This window comes from Enhydra lutris, unplaced genomic scaffold, assembly GCF_002288905.1.
Source record: "Enhydra lutris kenyoni isolate GAN:26980312 unplaced genomic scaffold, ASM228890v2 scaffoldscaffold6, whole genome shotgun sequence".
Lineage (NCBI taxonomy): Eukaryota > Metazoa > Chordata > Mammalia > Carnivora > Mustelidae > Enhydra > Enhydra lutris.
This window is the reverse complement of record NW_019154090.1, coordinates 1,665,782-1,688,470: the sequence shown is the minus strand read 5'-3', so window position 1 is coordinate 1,688,470 and position 22,689 is coordinate 1,665,782. Positions and strand designations below refer to the sequence as shown.

The following is a 22,689-nucleotide window of genomic DNA, read 5'->3' as shown; positions in this document are numbered from 1 at the left end:
AAAAAAAAAAAAAAAAAAAAAAAAAAAAAAAATGCTCCCGAGGCCGACCAGACGCCTTCCAGTGGCCATCAGTGGGGCCTGCTCTCTTCGAGTGGATGCCCCGGGCAGCAGGCCAGGCTGGCGATCGCGGAGGCTGCAAAGGGTCGGGGTGCGGGGCACAGGCCCCCACGGTGGCCTGCCTGTGAGGTCCCCAGACAGCCAGCCCAGGCTGAGGGCGCGGCGGGGCCATACACCTGCGGCGGGACGTCCCCTGCTTGGCGCCCACCCCACCCCGTGTGTCCCACAGACTCGCTCAGGCCGGGGCTCGGGGCTGCGCTCTTACCAACAGGCTCTGCACTAGCTCCTTCACGTTAGCGGCGGTCTCCGTGGACTGTTTGCCAGACGAAGCCAGCTTTATTAGCGTAGACAGGAAATTTTTACATTTCTTCACGTTTTCCATGGTTTCCTGGATCCAAGTTAAAAAGACACGAGTGAAGGAGCGGTGAGGCGGGTCTCTGGTGCGGCCCCCGGCGAACGGGAACGCACGTCCGCCGTCTACGAAGCCTGCACTTCTCCTTCCCCAGAAAGTGCAGGACTCTCGCGGGGCGGCCGGTGGGGTCGGCTCGCCAGCCGAGGGCACAGCGAAGTCCGCCCCCTGCTCGGCCGGCAGCTGGACCCCTGGAACGGTAACTGGGAGAAGCACCGCGGCCAGGACCGAGAGGGACTGGCAAGAAGTTCTGCACAACGCTGTGGCGCCGTGGAGAAAAGCTCCTCTCTAAGCACACACTACAAGGAATGAAGTTAAACTCAGCTACTGAAGACGACGGAAAGCGCTGGGCAACAAAACCAGAGAGGGGAGCCCAATAAAGTCCAACCCCGGGGGCCAGAGGACGCGCGCAGGACACTGCTGTGTGACTAATGGGGACGCGGCACTGCTCCACAGACAGTGGCCTCTGTACAGTCCACGGGCCCCGTCCTCAAAGGCCACTGTTAGGGCTCCTCTCACAGTGGACTTCTGCACAGCCTGAAAGCCTAGCAGGGGGACAGGGCCTTCCCACCGCCCCTCTGAGGCCGCTGCGCTCACGCCCCACCTCGGAGAGGCCAAGGTCCCCAGGCCCAGGAGGAAGGGAGGCTGCGGACAGGCGGACGAGGGCAGTAGGAGCCTCGAGGCGCCTCTCTCCCACCCCCGAAGGGGGCACTCACCGTGGCAGCTGTGGAGGTGGTAGTGGCCCCTGGGACCGTTCGCTGAGGTGTCCCCGTCTGCTGAACAGCCGTCGCCGTCCCGAGGGAAGTCGTCTGGGCCGCGCCACCCAGAACCAGCTGAGGCTATGAGAGTCCAAAATTCGAGGTGACCATAGGTGCTGCTGACACGGGCCTCATGTGCCCAGAAGGAAACCAGACCCCACAGCAGGCAGAGCCCCAGACAAGAGCCCCCAGGGCCCCAGACCCGCACGCTGAGGAAAGGGAGACGGCGCACCTGGCCGGAGACCGCGAGCCAGGAAGCCCAGCACACGGCCCAGCCTGGTGTACGAGTGGCCCTCGTAAATCAGCTTTTCCCCCAGAAACAAAAAGCCAAACAGAGAAACTACAACTGAAAATGTGTCACCTGGCTCGTGCAGAGGCCAGGCACAGGGAAGGCTGGGGACGCGAGGTGGTCACCAGTGTCACTTCGGGGCAGGTGGCGGGGGGGCAGGCAGTGCCTCCGCCACCTGACCAGCCACTGCGCTCTGCATCAGCGGGTCTCGTCGAGAAACATCACGGAAAGGGGCTTTCAGAGCGGATGTGTGCCCGGAGGGGAGCGAGTGTGAGCAGGGAGCGGCATGTGACTGAACACACTCATGGAGGCCAACACGTCGCTGGCGACCCGACCTGCAGCCCTGGGGAGACCCGAGGTTTCCTTCCACGTGAGACATCACGAGAGTATTTACTGGTTTGTCTCACTAGACACATCTGATTCACAAACGCAGCCTTGCACGTCCCTCCAACTCTGCCAGCACCACCTTTTTGCGGCTTCTGCTCGGGGACTCAGCGTCCCCGAGCACAGCTGTGTGCAGCATGTCCGCTCCGCCAGCGTGCCCGCCGGCTCTGCCAGCATCAGCACAGTCCGCCCGGCCCCAAGGGATCCCGCTGCGGACACTGGTCTCCAGCGACGAGTGTGAGCAGGAGGAGGTGGCAAGCGCACTCCTCACAGCCCGTGTCCGCGGTCACACACACCACCCTGCGGCCAGAAGCGCCACACGCTACAGAGGAAGAAAGCACGGCAGGGCCACACCACGCAGCTGGCTCCGGGCAGCCAGGGGGACGGGCTGCTTCTTGATGCCCAGAAAGAGCCCAGGCACCTCTCATCCTGTCGGGTTTCCCTCTACCTCAAGATATACCCCTTGCACTCTCTTCCGACGGCCCGACAAACGTGCGCTTCCCTGTAGGATACAGAGATGGGGCCTGCCTACTTCGATCAGTTCACTTTCCCTAAATGTGATGCCAAACACACTGCGAGCTTCGGGACCTTGTCAGGAAAGCGGCCTCGCGCTGTAACTGCAACTCAGACGTGCCCACCAGACAGAGCCCGGCATGCAGACAGCGAACCAAGGAAGCGTCCGGGAGCGCTCCGGCCACACGCAAGGCCGCCACTTAGCTCCTGGGGCTCCTCCCGCTGCTTCGGAGAGCAACATCACCCACGCAGACACCAAAGAGCACAAGACGAGAAGCCACCGGAGGGATGGGAGCCCCAGACCACAGCCACCTCCCGGACACCCCGCACCCTGGGGCTCCCATCCCACACCACTCTCGGGAAGCGGGAACAGAGCCTACCCCGAGCACCGCGCTGGGGACACACAGCAACGAGCAACGACGGTGGCGCGGTCCCGGCGCCCAGCAGACACCCAGCACCGAGTGGTAATGCTGTAAACCCTGCACTCGTGGCAGACGCGCACGAACACCTTCAGAGCAGAACCGCTCAGAACCATGCGGCCTCCAGCGGCTCCGACCTCGCCACCCAGAGCAGCTGCTTGCTGCTATGATGAGGGGCCGGCCTCGCTGGCGCACGGTCGCCCTTCTCGGCTCTCCAGATCAGAGGCTGAGCCGTCGGCATTAGCCAAACCACCCGCCAAGAGGGCTCAGGGCCTCCTCTGGAGCACCCTCCCTCCCACAGCTGAAGACACCATTTTAAGAACAAACACGCACACCAACCCCAGCAGGCCGACATGGAGCGTCTCTGGAACCGGGCTTCGTCCCGGGCAGAGGGCATGGGCTGGGGGGGCGGCCAGGGACAGGGCAGCCGGGTGGCCAGCACACAGGCCAAGGCCAGTTCTGGAAGCCCCTGACCCCTCACATGGCACACCCGGGCAACAGCAACCCCGTTCCCCAACGGGACCCCCATCCTCGCCCCTGCACAGACAGGGCGACGGGAGCCAGGCCCGCGCGGTCCGCACCACGGGTTCCTCGGCCTCACAGGTGCCTCAACCAGGCGCTTCTCATCACAGCTCCGGCAGAGCGGGAAGCTTCTAAACTCGCTGCCACTAGGAAAATCCACGTGGCTCCAAAGAAAAGGAACCCTGACCCGTCCTTTGTCAGCACTGGGAGAAAACACACGGTCTTCAGGACGCCGGCCTCCCGCAGCCCGGCTCAGCACCACACCGCGCCCGCGAGGCCCCGCCAGCACCCACACCGCGCCCGCGGCCCCTCACCTGCACTCCGGGCGAGCGCTGCAGCGCCGTGGTGGGTGGTACCGTCGTCTGGGCCTGAGACACCTGCTTGATTATGGTCGCTGGGGTCACCTGCCGCGCGATAATGGAGGTCCCAGGCGCCTGAGATACAAGTGAGCGTCGTCAGGAGCAACGCGGGACAGCGGCCTCCTGCGGCCCACGCGGCGGGCTCCCCGCCCCGGCACCGACCCGGACACCGCGGCCCGTGCGTCAGGCCTCAAGCTACGGTCACCAGCAGGGCCACCTCGACTTGGAGCGCTTCTTAGCAGAGGAAAAGCGTGTGACCGACCACGTGTGTGCTGTGACACGTGTGCTGGGACAGAGCAATCGCTAGGCCTCCTCGGCCAAGTCTACCAGCCACAGGCTGTCAAGAAAGCAGGGATCCGGAACCGTCCCTGGGCGCGCCTCCTGTACTCTTGTTCGCAAGCACTAAGAAACCAAGAAGCACGTGTCCCCTGCGTGTGGGGGGAGTGACCGGGTGGCCCACTGACCCCTCAAGCCAAGTGGAAGATGGCACGAGTCCCGAGCGGGTGGCACCGGCGGTCGGACTATAGCGTGCACCTGGCTTCCCACGACCCCATGGGCCTGGAGCACACTGCTCTCTGCTGTCCCCAGTATTCAACGACGGGGCACCACATGGCTCTCTCAGCCCACCCAAGGCCTCTGTCTGCAGTGCGGGCCTTCACCACCATGGGGACTCAGCCAGTATCACAGGAACGTCAGCCCCCGCCAGTGTCCACCTCAGGTACTAACTGGCCCACCAGTCAGAACAACAGACTCACAGCCCCAGGCAGAAAGGGTCTGGGAGACGGAGACATGGGTAGCATGCCAGCACGCGCTCAAATGGAAGCCGGGGTGTGGCCAAGACATGTCAGCACTGAGGGACCGTGCCCCCACCCAGGTCTCCGGGGAGAGATCTCTGAGCTAACCCTAAAGGCCTAACTACATGTGGAGGGGAGGCATACAATCTCCTGACGCCCCCACGTGCCTCCACGCCAGGAAAAGCTGACGTACGCGGGGTTCACTTTGCAGAAGGGGAGACTGAGGCACCGGAGGTAGAGTCACAGCAGAGGCCAGGACAGGACGGAGTCATGGTTTTGCGGAGCACGGATGCAGCACCAGCTCCCCGAGCCTCCCAATGGAGGGCGGCATGTGGCTGCCCCTCTCTGCCCTCACAGGACGCCTGTGGACTCCCCATGGGCCGCCACCGCCCGGCACGCGTGTACTCACCTGGACGGTGGAGATCTGGACGGGAGGGGCACTTGTGGGGGTCGCAGGGCGGGCCGCCATGCTGGTCTGAGGCTGGGTCTGCACGTGGGCCTGGGCCTGCATCTGGGCCAAGGCCTGCTGGGGAATCATTAACAACTGCCCGTTCTCGCTCCGCACGAGGACCATACCTGGGGACAAAGGAGACGTGGCGTCAGGAGGCATGCCGCCTGCACATGGCCAGTGAGGGGCCGAACCTGTCACCGGGCAGCCTGGCAGCTCGGACAAGAAAGCAGGAGCCGTGAGCCAGGCAGAGTCTCTGAACTGGAAGCCCACTCGCCAGTGCAGACGGCCTCCGAGACGGGAGAGCACGCGAGGTTTCTCCACGGGACTCCAGCAGCAGGGGAGTCTTCCTTCCAGCAGTCAGCCCGGCAGCAAAGCCTCTGCAGGCCACACCACCTGCCCCATGGCCACCGGCACCGGCCTGCAGCAAGGCCCACGCACCCTCCGGGCGGAAGCCAGGTGCAGGGCCCCACGGCCAGGCACCATCCCCACCAGGACGGCCACGCACTCACGCCACGACTCCCGGCTGTGGCCAGGATCCTAGGGCAGCAGGAGTTGTGGAAGCACCCGGTCTCTCAGCCCCTCCTCCCTCATTTCTCCTGCCCAGCGGGCTGGCTGGGACCTGGGAGACACAGTCCGCCCACGGCCTAGAGTCCTACGAAGCGTGAAGCAAGCACTCCTCCGGGAACAGGACTCCCTCCTGGGCGCGGGGGCGGCACCGTGGCGGAGGCGAAGCTGGCGGCCCCACACGGACAGACGGCGGGCAGGCTCACTGCACGGGGCTGCGGCTATGTCGCTGGCAAACAAGTCCCGCCAGTCAGATCTGGCATTCATCTCGGCTTCGAGAACCAGCGAACAATTACGTCGTCGATTCCACGAGAAATAGTCTGTTTTCGTGTCAAACTCTTCCATTTCCCAGGACAAAGGACGTAACGAGCAGCACACTCCTGCTCACGCAAGGCCTGCAGAAGCCCAGGGCCGCGATGCCCCAGCGGGAAAGGACGCGTCTCCGCCGCGGACAGGACTGAGGCGGCTCTCTCCAAGAAGGAAGGGCTGCCCGAGAGCCTCCCGTGACCTCACACCACGCAGTGTCAGGGCTTTCCCTCCTGAACTGAACCGGAGCCCGAGCCACCCCAGGGAGGCCACGAGGAGCCCCTGAACCTCCAGGCCCGGCTCCTCCAACAGCCAGCAGGTCATGGAAACTTGACAGCCTCCTCCTGCGTTGACATCTATGACCCCGATCCAGAGGGACCACATTTACGCCACGCAAGCCTCCCTCTAAAACGTCCTTTTATGGTGAACCACGCTGAAATCTAACAACGGAACAAAACAGAAACCGGCGGCCGCGAGCAACCACCGTGCTGAAGGCTCCCGGCCTGGGAGCCCGCGAGCACACCGCGGAGCCGGAGAGCACAGCCTGGCCACGTCCTCCTGAGCCAGTCTCCCAAGACCGCCGTCCCTCGTCACCAGTCGCTCTTCCAGCCAGAGACCCTGCTCCTTCCTCACACAGACTCCTCCAGAAACTAGTGGCTGAGGCCGCGGGAAAGGGACGAGGGACGGCAAGGGCCCTGTGATGCCGCCCCCGCGTCAGGTGGGTCAGCACCGCGGCGATGCACGTGCCCCCGGGGTCAGCCGCCGCTCTGCTCCAAGCACCACCTCCACGAAACTTCACGCAAGATTTGAGTAAGAAACAGTCACACGACAGCCACGGGACCAGCGCGGTGGAACACAGGGGGCGCGCCCGGCACCACAGCAGGGCGAGACCACCACCACCGTGCAGCGTGCCCGCGGTGACGAGCCGAGTCAGAGAGGGAAGCAACCCGGGGACCCTCAGCAGGTAACGTGACCTCAGGTCGGCACTCAAAGTACATCCGAGTGGGGATGTAGCCGACAAGGGAGAGGGACAGACGCAACTGCAGAGAAGGGGAGGCAAATGCTCCAAAGTGACCGGCCACACAGCCACGGCGGGGCCCCGAGTGACCGTGACCCCGAGGACAGCCACGCGGCTCCGGAGGCCGAGGGGAGGCCGCGTGCATGTGGGGACGGGCGCTGTGCTGGGCACACGCTGCCTCCCAGGCCCCCAGCTGTGCTGCCTCCCAGGCCCCCGGCTATGCTGCGCTGCCATCACCGGCCAGACGGAGAGCACGACGGTCCGACAATCACTGCGCCGAGGGCCGCGTCAAACTTCATCCAACGCCACACGATGACACAATCTCAGTCCCGGACCTTGCAACCTCCCGCTGTGATCACTCATCTCAGACAGACAAGCTGCTGGGCAACATCTATTCTTGCAAAGGCCAAGGAACACAACTCTGTCTCCAAGTCAGCCCCGGAGGCCGCCCCCTGCCCACCCCTCTGCTGGCGCAAGACGGGCTCAGGGAGGGGCTCCCGTGTGTGTGGCCCACTGTCCCCTTACAGCTGGGGCCCCTGAGGCCAGCGAGGAGCCAAGAGGGACCACCTGACACACCACAGTGCCCTCCTTCGCAAACACAACCGAACCGCGCTGAGCACACACACGCCCTCGAAGCTCGGAGCAGGCCCGCCCACGGCGCGCTTCCCCGCCGGAGCGCAGACACGGAAAACACTCCTTTCGTTTCTGAAGACCCTTCAAAGCCTGTCCGGCCAAGGTGGCCAATCCCAGGAGGCAGGAGGCAGTTCACAGACAACTCAGGAGCCACGGGCGGGCCTCGGCTCAGGACACGCAGGAGCCAAAACCAGCCTGTCTGCACGAGCCGCCATCCCGATCAAGCAGACAGAAAAGAACTCGGGTGCTCTCTTTTCATAACTGTAACGCCCTGCTGGGAACAGCAAGTCTGTGCAGCAAACCTGAGAAACTCAGAGACGCACCCGGACAGCACAGATCTGAAATCCCGCGTCCTCCAGCCATCGCGCACACAGAACACATGTGCCCGGCCGGGGGACAAGAACGCAGGCCGCGGCCACTCGTACCGTGCGTCGTGCCCACGTCACTGAACACGCTTCAAAAACAGAGTTTCCAGGAGCTCCACGATACTTCATCCAAGACAAATGTATAATGTCTTTATTGCTTACGCTACGGGGCTATTTTCTGGGTTTCGTTGCTGTGAAAGCTCAGATTTTAAAATCACAGAGCACCGCGTCAGCGCCCACCAGCAGCTCCAAGGGCCATGCGGTCTGGCAGAGCCTGGGCCTCCCACGCTCAGCCGCACGAGACCCTGGCACCAGCTGTGGGGGAGGCCGGGGCACCCCACGCAGGCTGTCCCCACCGCCGCTCCTGCCACGCAGAGTGGAGCAGACGGCCAGCTCTTCAGAACGGACCCCATCCTTCCCTCAAGCACCACAGTTTAAGATAAACTCAAGGTTTTTACCAAATGTTACAGTTTCCGTGATCCCTTTATTACCAACAGTTTTTACTGTATTTTTAACCAAAATGTAGGTCAGCCAGAGCTACACTACAAATTAAACGGGCATTTTCGGACTCGCCTGGGAACCTCCACCTGGAAGACATCACTTCAGGGGAGCGTCTCTGCACAAGCTCCGGGAGCTGCGGGCCAGGAGCTGCGGGCGCCACGCCGTCCCCCCGCCTGGCCGGCCACGGCCCTTCACACGCAGGCCTGGGAGGCCACCTCCCTCGGGGGAATGGCTGATGACAGGAGCAGGGAATGGTCGCCCGGCTGAGGAGGACCAGACCTCCGCCCTCACCTTCACCGCCACAAGGGTCTCCAGTGCCCCGTCACCTGCCAGACAAGGACGAGAGTCCAGGAAGACTCAAAAGGCAAAACTCTCCCCAATTAACCACGTGCAAAATGAAACTGTCCCCCAAGCCGGAACCAGGACAGGAGCCGAGGAAAGGGGCAAAGCTCAGTCCGAAACACAGCGGCGGGCTTCACTTCCGAGAGCCGCACACACCACAATCCGGAACCGCGAGGTAGAGCCTGGGGAGGGTGCAGAGGGCCAGGGACCTGCTGGCCCCAGGCTGTGGCCACAGAAGCAGGAGGAGTGTCCCCGAGGCCCAGGAGCCCAGGGTAACGGCCCTGGGCCCTGCGGCCACACCGCAGCCAACGTGGACACTGGTAAAGCTGACGTAAACCACAGCCCGAGAGCTCCTCTCACTCCCGTGGCTCTCTGCCTCTGAAGCGCGGGGGAACTGTGACTCCAGGAAGTGGGGGAGTGGGGCTCGGACACGCAAGTGGATGGGGCTCCTGTGTCCTGGCCCAACACGCCACCTCCCCGGTCTAGTGTGGAGGGGACAGCACACACCAGCTGTGCCCAACTGTGCTGCTGCTGGGGGATGCTGGGGTGCTGGTTCCAAAGGATCCACATGTGAGCCGTGACCTGGACCCTGGTCCCAGGGCTTCAGTCCTTCAAGAGCAGCTGCCCAGGGTCGCGGCCTCGTCACATTTGCCCGAACCGCACCAAGCTGACCGTGATTTCTGGGAAACTGCTCCTGGGCTCCCGCAGTGCCGACAGACCGCGTGGTGCAGGACCCAGCAGCAGCTGCGGTGTGACCTCGGGGCATGTGTGCTCGCAGGGCGGCGTTCTCTCAAAACCTGCTTAGTGTCGAAAAGCAGAATGTCTTCATTTTTGCGCGTGTGGGAGCGAGGAACGGCATGGGAGGGAACGTGGTTGCTCGAGGGTGAGAAGCGGTGACATTACTGCGTTTCTGATCGCCAGCTGAAGATGAAGCCTCTGACCCACTTCATGTTCTAGCACGTGCGGCGTCTGCACACATAGACGTCGTTGTCACAAACCTTAGGGCACCCGAGCACACTGAAAACCACAAATGCGGCTGGGAAACGCGGCGGGGGACCAGAGCCAAGAGCTTCGCCAGGCCTCGCTCGCGGGCTGGGAAGCCAGCGGATAAGAAGCCGGGTCTCCCCAGCTCACCCGCGGGCAGCGCAACCCACCAGTATCCCAGCAGCCCTCCGTGGGGAAACGGACAGGCCGATTCTAAAACTCGCAGACAAACCCACGGTCCTACAGTCACCAAACCACCACGAGAAAGAACGAAGTTGAGGCGAACACTGCCGGTTTCTAAGACGTGCTAGAAAGCCGCAGCGGTGGAGGCGGGTCAGCACGGGCACCACGCTGGAACAGACCAACAGAGCCGAACGGAGTCTAGAAACAGGCCCACACAAACTCGGACAACCGATGACCTCTGGCAAAGGTACAAAGGAATTCAACAGGAAAAGGACAGTTTTTCAGCAAACAGGGAACAAGGGAACCTCCACATGCACAAAGCACGGACTTGGACCCCTGCCTCACGCCGTCTACCGAGAGTGACTCACAATGGATCCCAGGCCTAATGTAATAAGCCCTAGAACTCTAAATTTCTGGAAGAAAACAGAGGGAAAATGTCTTTGTGGACCTTGGATTAGGCAGAGATAGTCTAGACACAACCCCAGAAACAGAACCCATGAACACAAACCGGTAAGGCAGACGCCGTCAAGATGAAACACTTCTGCCCTCAAGAAGCACCAAGGGAATGAGAGACCACGGGGCAGAAGGAGGTCCTCGTGAGGCGCACGTCCGAGAAAAGGCATCCACAACAGAATTCTCCAAAAAACGGGCAGCAGACGCGAAGAGACATTTCACCAAAGGCAACAGACAGCAAACCCGCGCGTGAATTAGCACACCCGGCGGGTCCCCCGACACGCCTGCCGCCTCAGGAGTGTCTGACTCCTCAGTCACAGCGTGACTCAACACACCTGCCACACGGCCGAAGGCAGGACACGTCCACCCCACGTGCCCGACATGCCCGACGCTGCTGGTGTGCACGCGTCCCGCAGCCCCCGGCCACGTCCCGCACACCCCGCCACAGGGCCACGCCCGCAAGGTGCTTCCCCTCACGACGTCTGACCCACAGTCACCCGCAGCAGCTGTATGTGTGACAGCCAAACACGGGAACCCAAAAGCGCAGATGAGAGGACGGGCAACTCCGGCTTATCCGTAACACGGAGGGCACAGGCCACAAGGGATGCGCGAGGACACACAGCGGCGCTCTTAGCCTCCCTTCAGGCGCAGGGACAGTTTGGAGCCCTCCTGCCCAGCGGCTTTCGGTGGCTTCCCACAGCTCCCAGGGTAAGGCTGCCCTCCCACAGCGGGCTCCCTCTGCAGCCTCACCTCGGAGACGCCGGCCGCAGAGCCCCTGCCCACCACAGGGCCTCATTCTAGAACGTTCCTTCTTCCCCGTTGCCTCTGGAGCCAGCTCGAGGCCCACATTCCCAGAACCCACCCACACCTCCTCAGGTGAGCCAGGCTCCACCCCAGTGTCTGTGGCTCCCAGAGGCTGTGTCCCCTCCGTGTAAGCTCCCTGGGGGCAGGACCGACCCACACAGGCCGCCTTCCAGTGTCTGCTCCAGGAGGCGGGAGGAGAGAACGGCTTCCAGCCGCACTCCGCAGACCAGCGGCAAACAAGCGCGCCGGCGTGAGAGCCATCAGCCAAGAAAAATAAAACCGGGGGCTAGTGTTCTCTCTGCTTGACGCGCACATGGAGAAGTGGTTTGCTGTGCTGTCCATGCTTTCAAACGCTAAAGGTTACAGGAACTATCCGAAACGCTTGATGAAAACAAAACACCAGACCTGGGGTGCGCACAGCGTGACAGCAGCCAACGACGACGTCGTGCACCTGCAACGCACAGAAGGCTGTGTGCCCAGCCCACGCCCGTCAGGGCAGAGACACAGAATGGCCCCAGGGCAGGCAGGCCATGGCCTGAGGCTCAGTCAGGACCCCAGCGCACGTCACGGTCCCCTCTCCCAGGCGTCCTGCCAAAGCTCAGGACGGCAGCAGCTGGCACTCTCCAGATGCCGCGTTTCGAGCCTCACCCAGATGTGCACACGTGCAGGCACGCAACCCGGCAGAACCGCCTGCCACGGGACGGGCTGGCGAAGAAGACTGCGGATGGGGAACGGGGTGGGGTCTTCCCTCAGCAAACGTGTCCACACAGGTTGAACTTTTGTAATGAACAAAATTTTGTCCAAAAAGTTGACTAAGTTAGCTACGGCCGCAGCTGTCTTACATACTTTAGAAAAGCGGCCAAGGGGCACCTGGCTGGCTCCGTCCCTGGAGCGCACGTCTCCTGATTCAGGGTCACGAGTTCAAGCCTACCTTGAGTGTAGAGGTTACTTAAAAATAAAATCTCAAAAACAATTTTTAATAAAAAATGGCCCAAAAAGGCACCAATTCCAAAAACACCAATTTTGTTTTGATTCCCAAAAACACCACAACGGACCACACAGCAAGGATACTCGGCCTCAACGGAGTGGGCAAAAATGGGCACATTACATGGTAACTCTCCTCACCCACACCCCTGATGGCACAGGGTGGGTACAGGGCATACAATGCTGGGCGAGGGTCTCTTCGGACAGCACCAATACTGTGACGCATGTCCTCTGACCCAGAGACTGCAGGCGTGGGTCTCTGCGCAGCACGACACTCACCGGCGGGGGACAGGTGCCGCTGACTGGCCACGTTCACACGGAGACACTACACACCAGCTAGAGGAACGCGTTCCCACTGTGCCCTGGCAGGGATGCACGTCCTTGATGCACAACATGAAAGACAGCTGTGGAACAACACAGAGGACCGACCTCTGTGACAGTCCCGTGGGCGTGTCTAGCTACCTACGTCAGAGAAAAAACCGTGGCCAACATGTGCCCCAGGGTGTGTCTGTCTCCGGAGACGCACAGCACTCCCACTGTCCAGTTCTCCACACCAGCATTAGAAATACTGTCACTTAAAACCACAGTAAGAAAAACACTGCCCACAAATGCTGGGTGACCGGCTGCTGGGAGGGTTGGGGGTCCCCACACCCCGCTAGGGCCACCTCTACCTCCCTCTACCCCAAGGTCCACCACACAGGGCTTCCAGTGTCACCCCATGGCTCACGCACTGTCCTAACCCTCTGGCCCCATCACAGACCCTCTGAGCGAAGGCGTTCTCTCCCGCAGACATCCCCCCACCTTGAGTCCTGGACACTCCATTCCACCTCATGTGTCCTGGGATGGCCCGGACCTCGCACCTCCCACTTACGAAACACCGAAGACTCAGACGGTCTGAGTGGCCCCGCCTGCAGCTCCAGCAGCATCGCAGGGTCACTGCTCTTCTGGAAGGTTCAGGGAAAACACTGACCCCAGAAAAGACACGGCCGGCTCCCCTGACAACAGGGCAGGAGGGTCAACGCAGCCGCCCTAAGCGAGTGCCAGGCTCTCCCCCAGCAGCTTCGGCGCCCCCAGGCCCACCCTTCCGGGTACGCGCGCGCGCATCTGCCCAGCACCCTTCGCCTACCTCCCTGGTCCCTGGCCGCCGGAGCGTGGCGAATGTGGGGGTGAGCGCCCTTGGGCCCAGCCCGTCTGCCGGCACTACTTTCCCAGCTTCCCACTTATTCAAAACCCCGAAATCCGGGGGACCTCGGGGACTTCCCTGCATTCCTGCTCCGGAGCCCCAGGGAGACCTCTCCAACCTCCCCAAACTCCTAGGATCAAAATTGAGCACATTTAATGCTTCTCTTCAGTCTGAAATCCCACAGGCCCCGCACTGACTGAGCGCCTTTCTCCTCACACGTCATCACACTCTCCCTCACCCGCGGGTACCCCTGCAGCCTGCGGGGGTGGAGGCTCTGCTCCCAGTCTGAGCCCTCCCCACCGTGCCATAGCAGCAGAACAGCCTCTCACCCCAGTCCATTCTGCCTTCCCGTCACTCCCCTGCCCCTTCCTCTTGACTTTCTCTTCTCCTAGCAGGGGGACTTCTGTGATTCACCCGAGGTCCTTTCTAGTGCGAAACGTGTGAATGAACGAAGAATGAACAAGTAAATGCTTCCAGCAGAGCCTGAGAAATGCAGTCACAAAGGAGGAGAGCAGGGCACCAGCGGCTCAGCAGGTTAAAGCCTCTGCCTTCGCTCAGGTCATGGTCCCGGGGTCCTGGGATCGAGCCCCGGGGTCCTGGGATCGAGCCCCGCATCAGGCTCTCTGCTCAGTGGGGAGCCTGCTTCCTCCTCTCTCTGCCTGCCTCTCTGCCCACTTGTGATCTCTCTCTGTCAAATAAATAAATAAAATCTTTAACAAACAAACAAAGCAGGACAGCAGAGCGACCAGGAGGCAGGTGCCTTAACAACCCACCTCTCTCCCTTCCATCCACGGTCCCTCAGCGGCTCTGCAAATAGGACAGGGCTCTGCATGAATCCCAGGGCACGGAACGCACAGGATGCCTTGGAAGGACATTCTGGATCCTCGTCGAGATCAGTAAACAAAGAGAAACGAACCCTCCCTTTCGGGGTTACCACAACAGCACTCTATCCAGCAACGTCTGCTTGCTCGGATGGTCCGTCTCTCTTCTGGAACCTCAAGTGCACAGGCCCATCCACACCGAGGCAGGCACCTGCGCTCTCTCACATGCTCCGTCAGCTAGTGAGCCAGCAGGGGCCGGAGAGGCCGGGAGAAGAGGGACTAAGCCGGATCTGTCAAAGGTGCAGTGAGACGAGCAGCTCTCTGGGCCAGACAGAGCTGTCCGTGCCAAAGAACGAGGCTCCGGGGGCCAGGCTGGAGGCCCACCCAGGGCCCGGGTCTGCAGCAGTAAACTCCTCAGAGACCGCAGGTTCAAGGTCAGGAGGCAGACGCTATGCACCTCACACAATTCCCAGCAAAACTTTGGCTCTCCAGAATTCAGCCCCTGGAGAGGAGGAAGCAAACCAAGGGCTCCGAGCGGCCTAACACGCCCGCTCACTCCCTCAGCCAGCAGATGCCCACTGAGGCCCTCCAACGGGCCGGGCTGCAGCAGGCACCAGTGAAAGCCGGAAAAGCAGACGCAGGACCCATTCCCAGAGGCCCCCTCCACGATGTGGAAGGCAGGCACTAGCCACGAACCCGCGGGACCCATTCCCGGAGGCCCCCTCCACGATGTGGAAGGCAGGCACTAGCCACGAACCCGCCGTGTCGGATCCATTAAACAATCAGTCGATGCTACGGAGGAGAGCTGCTCGGCACTGTAAGAGGCGCAGCCTGGAGAACCTTCTGGACCCGGTCTGCAGGGTCTAACCAGGAGGAAGCAGCGCCACTGCAACAGGGGAGGCGTGAGGCCGCCAGGAGGGGGAGGGGGGAGGCGCCCTGTCCCAGCAACATGGGCAAGGACACAGTGAGCGTCCGTGGGGAAGGGCACAGAAAGGGACCCAAAGGGTTGAGAGCGACATGCAGGAGAGCAAGGCCCCAAGGCCCCAGGCAGGAGGGGTGAGGGGCCAGGAGGCCGGCTTCAAGAGCCGTAGGGAAGGAGAAGCCGGGGGCTCCTAGCTGACGGCTTCGGCCCTCTCCGGGAAGAGCGGGTACAGCCGGAAAAGCCAGAGGACAAGGAAGGAGCGCACAGGTGGGCAGAAGAAGGTGCTGACAAGTGACACTGTTCAGCTTTAAGTAACATGAGGGCAAATCCCACAGACGGCAGAGAAAGCCTCTGATGAACTTGACATCCGCTCACGACTACAGGATAAATATCTCCGCCAAGAAAAGCAAACAACCTCGGAAAATCAGCAGTGGGAAGGAGCTTCCTTAACTTGATGAAGGGAATCTACAAACCAGCGTCTCCAACGGTTAAGTCTTCGGAAGCACAGCCCTTGAAATCAGAATAATCCGCAGACGCCATCATCCCTCTTTGACCTAAGACCCCCGCAAGCCCACCGCCCAGAGGACAGGCCAGGGAGTTGGGAGCATAAGAATTTGAATGAAAGAAAACTGTCATTAACTGTACAGAACAGGACTCTCCGTGTGTAACAACTAAAAACCACACACACACATTTTCAACGAAAGTTTGATAAGATTGCTAGACTTTGATCAACATCCAAAATTCGACTACAACTCAGCATACCATCAACAAAAACTAGAAAATGTAACTCTGCGGTTTTTTTAGGCAGGCTGCACGCCCGGCGTGTCGGCCCAACATGGGGCCTGATGTCACGACCCTGAGATCAAGACCTGAGACGAGACCAAGAGTCAGACACTCAACCAGATAAGACACCCAGGCGCCCCGAAAACCCATTTCGTAAAAACTACTATTCACAGCCTCCTGGAATGACTCCAACAAAACACGTGCAAGGCCTGGATGGAAAAAATACGCACACTTGCTTGAAAGATGTCATGAAAGACCTAAACAGAGTGAGACGTCACACTCCTGAGCACACACACACCACACCACGGACATCACCCCCCGAACTGGCCGCGCATCGGTACAATCCCAGTCAGAGCAGCTGCGGGACTCCCACGGGCCTCTGACCGCGAACCACAAACGCAGACGCAAGACGAGAACGCGGATGAGCGGAGAACTTCTCAGGGAGATGCGAGCGGCCCTGAGCCAGAGTGAACACAAAGGCACGACACGGTCACAGCGGCGCAGACGGGAAGACACACAGACAAACCAACAGAGCTCCGCGGAGAGCCCAGAACAGGACGCCCACAGGTAAAACCTGCCGCACGGCGTGGGGACACGGACCAGCGAGTCAGGAAGGTCGGTTCGAAGGGAGCAGGCCGGGCAGTGCAGGACGAGCGAGCAGTGAGCTCGGCCACGCCACGCTCAGCCCGACGCCCGGCCCCCAGGGACGGAAGACGCCGGAGCCGAAGCACAGGCTGGACGGCAGAGGAAAATACAGGACGATATCCCTGTGACCTCGGAGTTAGGAAGAGCGTATTAAGGGCGCCTGGGGGGCTCGGTCAGTTCAGCGTCTGCCTTTGGCACAGGTCAGGATCCCAGGGTCCTGGGATGGAACCCACGTTGGACGCCCCGCTTGGCACAGAGTCTGCTTCTCCCGCTGCCTCTGCCTCTCCCCTGGCTCACGCTCACTCGCTCTCTCAAATAAATAAATCAATACAATCTTAAAAAAAAAAAGGCATATTAAACATTAAAAGAAAGAGCATATTAAACATAACCCAAAAAGGCACTCCCCATAAAGAGAAGACGGATCAAGGCAGCCACATGAGAACCGAGAACCCCACGCCCCACACGACGGAGAGAGAGAAAAGGCCGGCTGCCAACGAGGGGCGCCCCAGCCACACACACAGCCTCGAAGGAATCACAACCCGAGCGCCAACGGACTGGCCTGGCTGCCGGAGCCCGTGCACAGCGCGGCACTCCCCAGCGAGGGGGCGAAGCGAGGCCCCGCTGGACGGCTCAGCCACCTCCAGCCGCATGAAGGAGGCCGGACACACCAGAGCAGCGCCGTGCAAGCGCCCGTCTACACAACTCCAGAGGCAAAAGCCCAGGGCCAGGCTGACAGGGTAGACGAGTGGCTGCCAGGGGCCACCACCAAGGGTATGGGGGGTCTGCACCTTGAGTGCCGTGACAGTCACACAACATACTCGTGAAAATTCACGAAACTGCTCAACAGGGTCAACGGTGCGGGACGCAGACCACACCCAAGAAAGGGGACCGTGAAGGTCAAGCCGCGGGGCTCACTGCACACCCACTCGCAGCCAGACTGCCGGAGGCTGACCCCGCGCCCAGCACGGAACGCCCACGCCCACCAGCACTCAGGAGAAGCGGCGGCTTCTGAGGAGCCTGAACACAGGCTTGCCCCGGGCCTCAGCAATTCCACGGCCACGGGTCAGCCGGGAGCGAGCGTGCACACGCGTGCCCACACGCAGCCTGGCCCGCGGACGCTCAAGGACACGGCTCTCACTACCGCCGCGGCTGGGAGAGCCCACCGTCCGAGCGCGGTGAGCCGACGGGCACGTGCGTGCGGCCACAGGGCTGACCTCGGCCCGTGCGAGGAAGCCAGACCCCGTCACGACGCGCAGCTCCGTCTCCGTGAACGATGAGAGAGGCAGCCACGACTACAGAGACACAAAGCCGAAGTCTGCCGGGCCCAGGCGTTCCGTCAACGACGGGGCACGAGAGGCCCTCGGGGCTGAGGGGCACAGCGGCATCTGGGCCGTGACGTTGGACAGCCAGGTGTACACGCTTCTCACGACAATCGCACGCTCAGGACAGGTGCGTTCCGTGGTCGGTTTCACGCGCCCCCCCCAGCCCCGCGGAAAGTTCTTCCGCTGCTGCTCAGACCCCGTGGGCTCGGCTGGCACGTCGCCAGGAGGCTGAGTCACCCCATGCAGGCGGCACAGCCGATGGCGGGGAGCCACGCCGGGATCCCTCTCACCTCCGCAGGGAAGGACCGCCAGCTGCCCACACACACCCCCCCGCAGCCCAGTGCTCCCCGGCACAGCCGGCTGCGGCCGAGGACGGGTGTCTCGCAGCACCCCGGGGAGATCGAACGTCTGGACGGCTGCCTTCCAGCGGTATTCCGGAACCAGAGCTTGCCCAGGCAGGACGGTGTCACTGGGAGAACTGACTTCTTCTCTGAAGTAACTATATGTAAAATTTAGTTTTTCAATTAAAACGAAATGCCACCGGAAGATGATCTCCAGGTGATATCGTCAAGGACAAAAGTCACGGTACGCACCAGAGAACACGCACCTCTGCTGTGATGGAAGAGGGCAAGCATGGTGTGCAGGTGTGAACGTGCTGACTTTTACAAGAAGAAACACACAACGAATGGCCCGGAAACCAACGAAAATAAACATTCTGAACCCTCCCTAGGGCTTGGCAAGAGAGAGGGGACAGGTGAAAGGCATGTGAAGACCCCGTTCTCATGCCACGGGCAGTCTTCTCGCGCAGAGCAGGAGCCCAAACACACAGAACCAGACTGTACCCAACTGGGAACAAAACACACAGAACAAAGAGCAATGTCAACGGAGCTGGGACGCACGAACCACCGCGGAACACCTTAAACCTGGGTTTTACTGTTTAATCTTGAGACTGATATATGGTAGGACAGGTCAAGTGCATGAACAGGGTTAGGTCATCAGACCCAAGATTTCCATGCAAGGGAGCAGACACAAACACCGTTTCCAAGAACTTAGGGGAACCTGCTGTTCTTAGTGACCTGAATGGCAAACACCACAGCAGTTCTCTCGAGACCCCGGAAGCGGTGCCCTGGCCAAGCAGTGTGCCGAGACCACCCAGGTGAAGGGAGAGCACGCTCGCTGCCAGCAGGGACAGGCGGGGCTGTCCCCCGACACTTGCCCCCGATGCGGAAAGCGGCCACCTCCATCTGCCCCTGCGCGGCTGACCCACCCGTCGATGCGCGGAAGTTAATCCCAGGGGCCAAGCCCAGCGATGTGGGCAAGAGAGATGGTGGAGTGGCCCAGCCACCATGTAAGCCCACCATGAGAGCCGCCCACGAGCTCCCACTGCCACCTGGCATGCTCATACCCGCCAGTGGGCCTGCTGCCTCTTCCACCCCTGTGACCACTTGCCCCGCCGGCTACTCCCAGACTCCGCACACCGTATGGAAAGTTCTGCCAGCACTCCAGGGGCTCACCGTCCTCTCCCTCCTTGCAGTGGCCTCCCTGACCACCCATCTAAAGAGCACCCTTCTGCCCGCACCCTAGCCTGCCTCACCTGGGGAGCAGACCAGAGCCTCGTGCACACGCCCAGCACCCGCACCACGTGTCATGTGCCCGGCACATAGCCAGCACGCCCAAGTACACATCTATTAAAAACCACGTAGTTTGCTTAAAGATTTTTATTTATTTGACAGAGACACAGCGAGAGAGAGAACACAGGGAGGGGGAGAAGGGAAGGAGAGGGAGGGAGAGGGAGAGGGAGAAGCAGGCTTCCCGCCAAGCAGGCTCGATCCCAGAACCCCGGGATCATGACCAACCCAAAGGCAGACGCTTAACAACTGAGCCACCCAGACACCCAAAACTACGTAGTTTTTAACTAACCACAACATTTGAGGACCTGGAAATTTTAGAAAGGAAGCAACGTATCAGAGACAGTTAGAATGATCACTTGGTGACAAGACTATGGGTTACTCTTCATGTCTTTCCTGGACTCTCTTGTCCTTGTCAAATCTCCTAGGATGAGTGTGCATCACAGCTGTGCCCCTCACCCGCGCTCTCAGTGACTGGGCCCCAAAGACACATGGGCAGAAGGTCAGGTGCTACCTCCCGCTCGTCCCCCGCCCGCGTGGCTCACGTCACTTCATCCCATGGTCACAGGGGGTGAGCACAGGACCAGAAGGCGTTTCCAGAGCCAGAGGCCACATTTACACAACTCTGGTCACCGCACGTGGTGACAGCTGTCCTGTGGTGTCCGTGGTTCCTGGCACTCCCTCGCTGTGCCCGGTTCATCACAGACACCTGACGGCAGGTGCGTGCGTGCAGAAGAGAGCACACGGTGCGTGCGGGAGTGGCTCTGCCCTCGGCTTCCGGGGTCCCCGGGGTCTGCGATGGATCCCCCCAGAGAAGAGGGGACTGCTGGATTTACTTGAAGGAAAGCAGCTATCTAAACACCAGACGTTGCTTGCAGGTAGCTCCAGACTATGGTCACTCTGAAGCAGGCAGATGTGCAGGGAAACCTCAGACACAGCCGTGGGCTCAAGCGCACAGCCAGCCCCTGATGGACACTCCACATCCTCCCCTGAAGACGAGACAGATGCCTCCATCTGAACAGAGCCAACATGGCCCGGACTCAGGCGGTCCCTGGGGAGCAATGGCCCTTCTCCACGCAACCCAGCAACCTCTCCTTGATGCACACGGACACTTGTCTGTGCTCAATCTCGTCGTAAGAAAAGTGAAGATCCAGGACCAGACCTAACCAGCCATCAGTGAGGCCGTTTCCAAGGGACTCCCAAAAGCCAGTCCCAGCATCCGGCTCCCCCATAGCCCGTTCTCAGCAGACACACTTTACACAAACAAACGAGCTCTCCCACGGCGGCTCACAACCCTCCTTCTCCTGAAACAGTGCGCGGCACCCAGGCGGACAGAGAAAGGGGCACCGTGTCCTTTTCTCTGAAATCCAGTTTACGAGAAATCTAGTCTGCCCACTTTAAGTGCACAACCTGAGAGTTTGAGCAGAAGGCACAGCTGTGCGGTCACTACCGCAACCAAGACTTGAATAAACCCCACCAGTTTACAAAGCCCCCAGCGCCACACGGCAACACCAAAGCAGGCGACTGCCGTGGTTACCGTCAGCTTCTCCTGGAGTCTCGCAGAAATGGAGTCGTGCACCCGGCGGTGCCCTGAGCCTGGCTCCTTGCACCTGGTAGAGGGTTTCTAGATCCCTCCGCACAGCCACAGGTGTCAGTCCTCTGGCCCTCTGTATCGCTGAGTACGGAGTACCGAGTCCTGAGGACTGAGTACGGATGGGCCACAAGCCGTACAGCTGATGGACGTGTCGATGAGTCCCAATTTGGGCTCTTTGTCAGTAAGGCTGCTGCAAACGCCCCCGGCAGGTCTCACGTGGACGGACGGGCTCTTGGAGCGGGCTGCTGGCCACGGCAAGTAAACGGCCACGCTCTCCTCCTTCCCTCCCCGCGGCCAGCGAGTTCCACCCCCACACCGCCGGCAGGACGTGCAGCCCGTCCTCCTGGTTCTGGCCGCGTTAGTGGGCGAGGAAGCGATGGGGCCTCCCCCGGGGCTGCGGTGTGTGCTTCTCCGACAGCCAATACGGTCAGCCTCCCTTCGCATGTCTGGGGGCCACATTTATCCCTTCTTTTGTGTCTACTCCAACCTTCTGCCCATTCCTAACAGACAGAGCTGCCTGTCTTCTGCCCACTGAGTGGGAAGAGTCCTCCCTGCGCCCTGCACACAGGTTCTCGGTCAGATACGCGGCTCCGCTCCAGAACCTACCTTCTCGTTTAACGTCTGTCAAGCGGCGGAAGTTTTCTTTTAATTCTGAAGTCCAGTGCGCCGACCTCTCCCACTGCAGCCCAGGCTATCTGTGTCTGTGTCTGGGAAATCCACGGTCACAACAATTGGCCCCTGTGACTTCAGTGCAGGTGAGACACGCTGCCGCTTCTGGGGACTCGCGGCCAGTGTCTGCAGTCCCACAGGGGACAATCCCAGAGCCCGCGCTCTGCTTCTGCGGACGCCCTTCCTCTCCGCGGCGGCACGCCACGGTGTGAGCGAGCAGGCCCAGGTTCCCACCTGAGAGTCCACGAGACCACACGGCAAAGACCCACCGCGCTTGCCTTACACCCCCCACCCCGAAACAGGAGCCCCACGCAGAAGAGGGAAACTCCGAGTGTGCGTCCAAGAAAAGTAAAGACGGACGAAAGCAGCGCCGGGTGATGTCTTTGCTGGACTCCGTCTGGAAACCACACGCAGAGGCGTGTGGGCAACAAGAGTCATTCTGACAAAACCGACTCCTAGCGTGGGGGGCAAAATCTTACAAAAGGGACACCTGGGGGCACCTGGGTGGCTCAGTGGTTTAAGCCGCTGCCTTTGGCTCGGGTCATGATCTCAGGGTGCTGGGATCGAGCCCAACATCGGGCTCTCTGCTCGGCGGGGAGCCTGCTTCCCCCTCTCTCTGCCTGCTTGTGATCTCTGTCTGTCAAATAAATAAATAAAATCTTAAAAAAAGGGACGCCTGGGTGGCTCAGTTGGTTAAGCAGCTGCCTTCAGCTCAGGTCATGATCCCAGCGTCCTGGGATCAAGTCCCGCATCGGGCTCCTTGTTCTGTGGGGAGCCTGCTTCTCCCTCTGCCTCTGCCTGCCATTCTGTCTGCCTGTGCTCGCTCTCTCTCTCTCTCTCTGACAAATAAATAAATAAAATCTTTAAAAAAAAAAAATCTTTAAAAAAAAAAAAAAAACAAAACAAAACAAAAGGGACACCCGCCCAGGACACTTCAACCCTCAGCCCTTCCCCTGTGCGGTAAAGGGAGCACTCATGCCGCCCGACCCCAAAGTGCTTCACTCTGGTTTAGAACAAGTCGGGCTTCCCC

At 60.8% G+C, this 22,689-nt stretch overlaps 1 protein-coding gene across 1 annotated transcript in view; it reads right to left on the bottom strand.

Annotated features, from left to right (window-relative positions):
- Positions 1–22,689, bottom strand: part of LOC111141505 (TATA-box binding protein associated factor 4) — a 65,370-nt gene that overhangs the window by 22,838 nt on the left and 19,843 nt on the right. Inside the window, exons 3-6 of the mRNA XM_022494108.1 lie at positions 4,914–5,080; positions 3,666–3,785; positions 1,183–1,305; positions 323–445 (exon numbers count right to left, since the gene is read on the bottom strand). Of these exons, the coding sequence (XP_022349816.1) occupies positions 323–445; positions 1,183–1,305; positions 3,666–3,785; positions 4,914–5,080 (533 nt within the window). The remainder of the gene's footprint in view (positions 1–322; positions 446–1,182; positions 1,306–3,665; positions 3,786–4,913; positions 5,081–22,689) is intronic.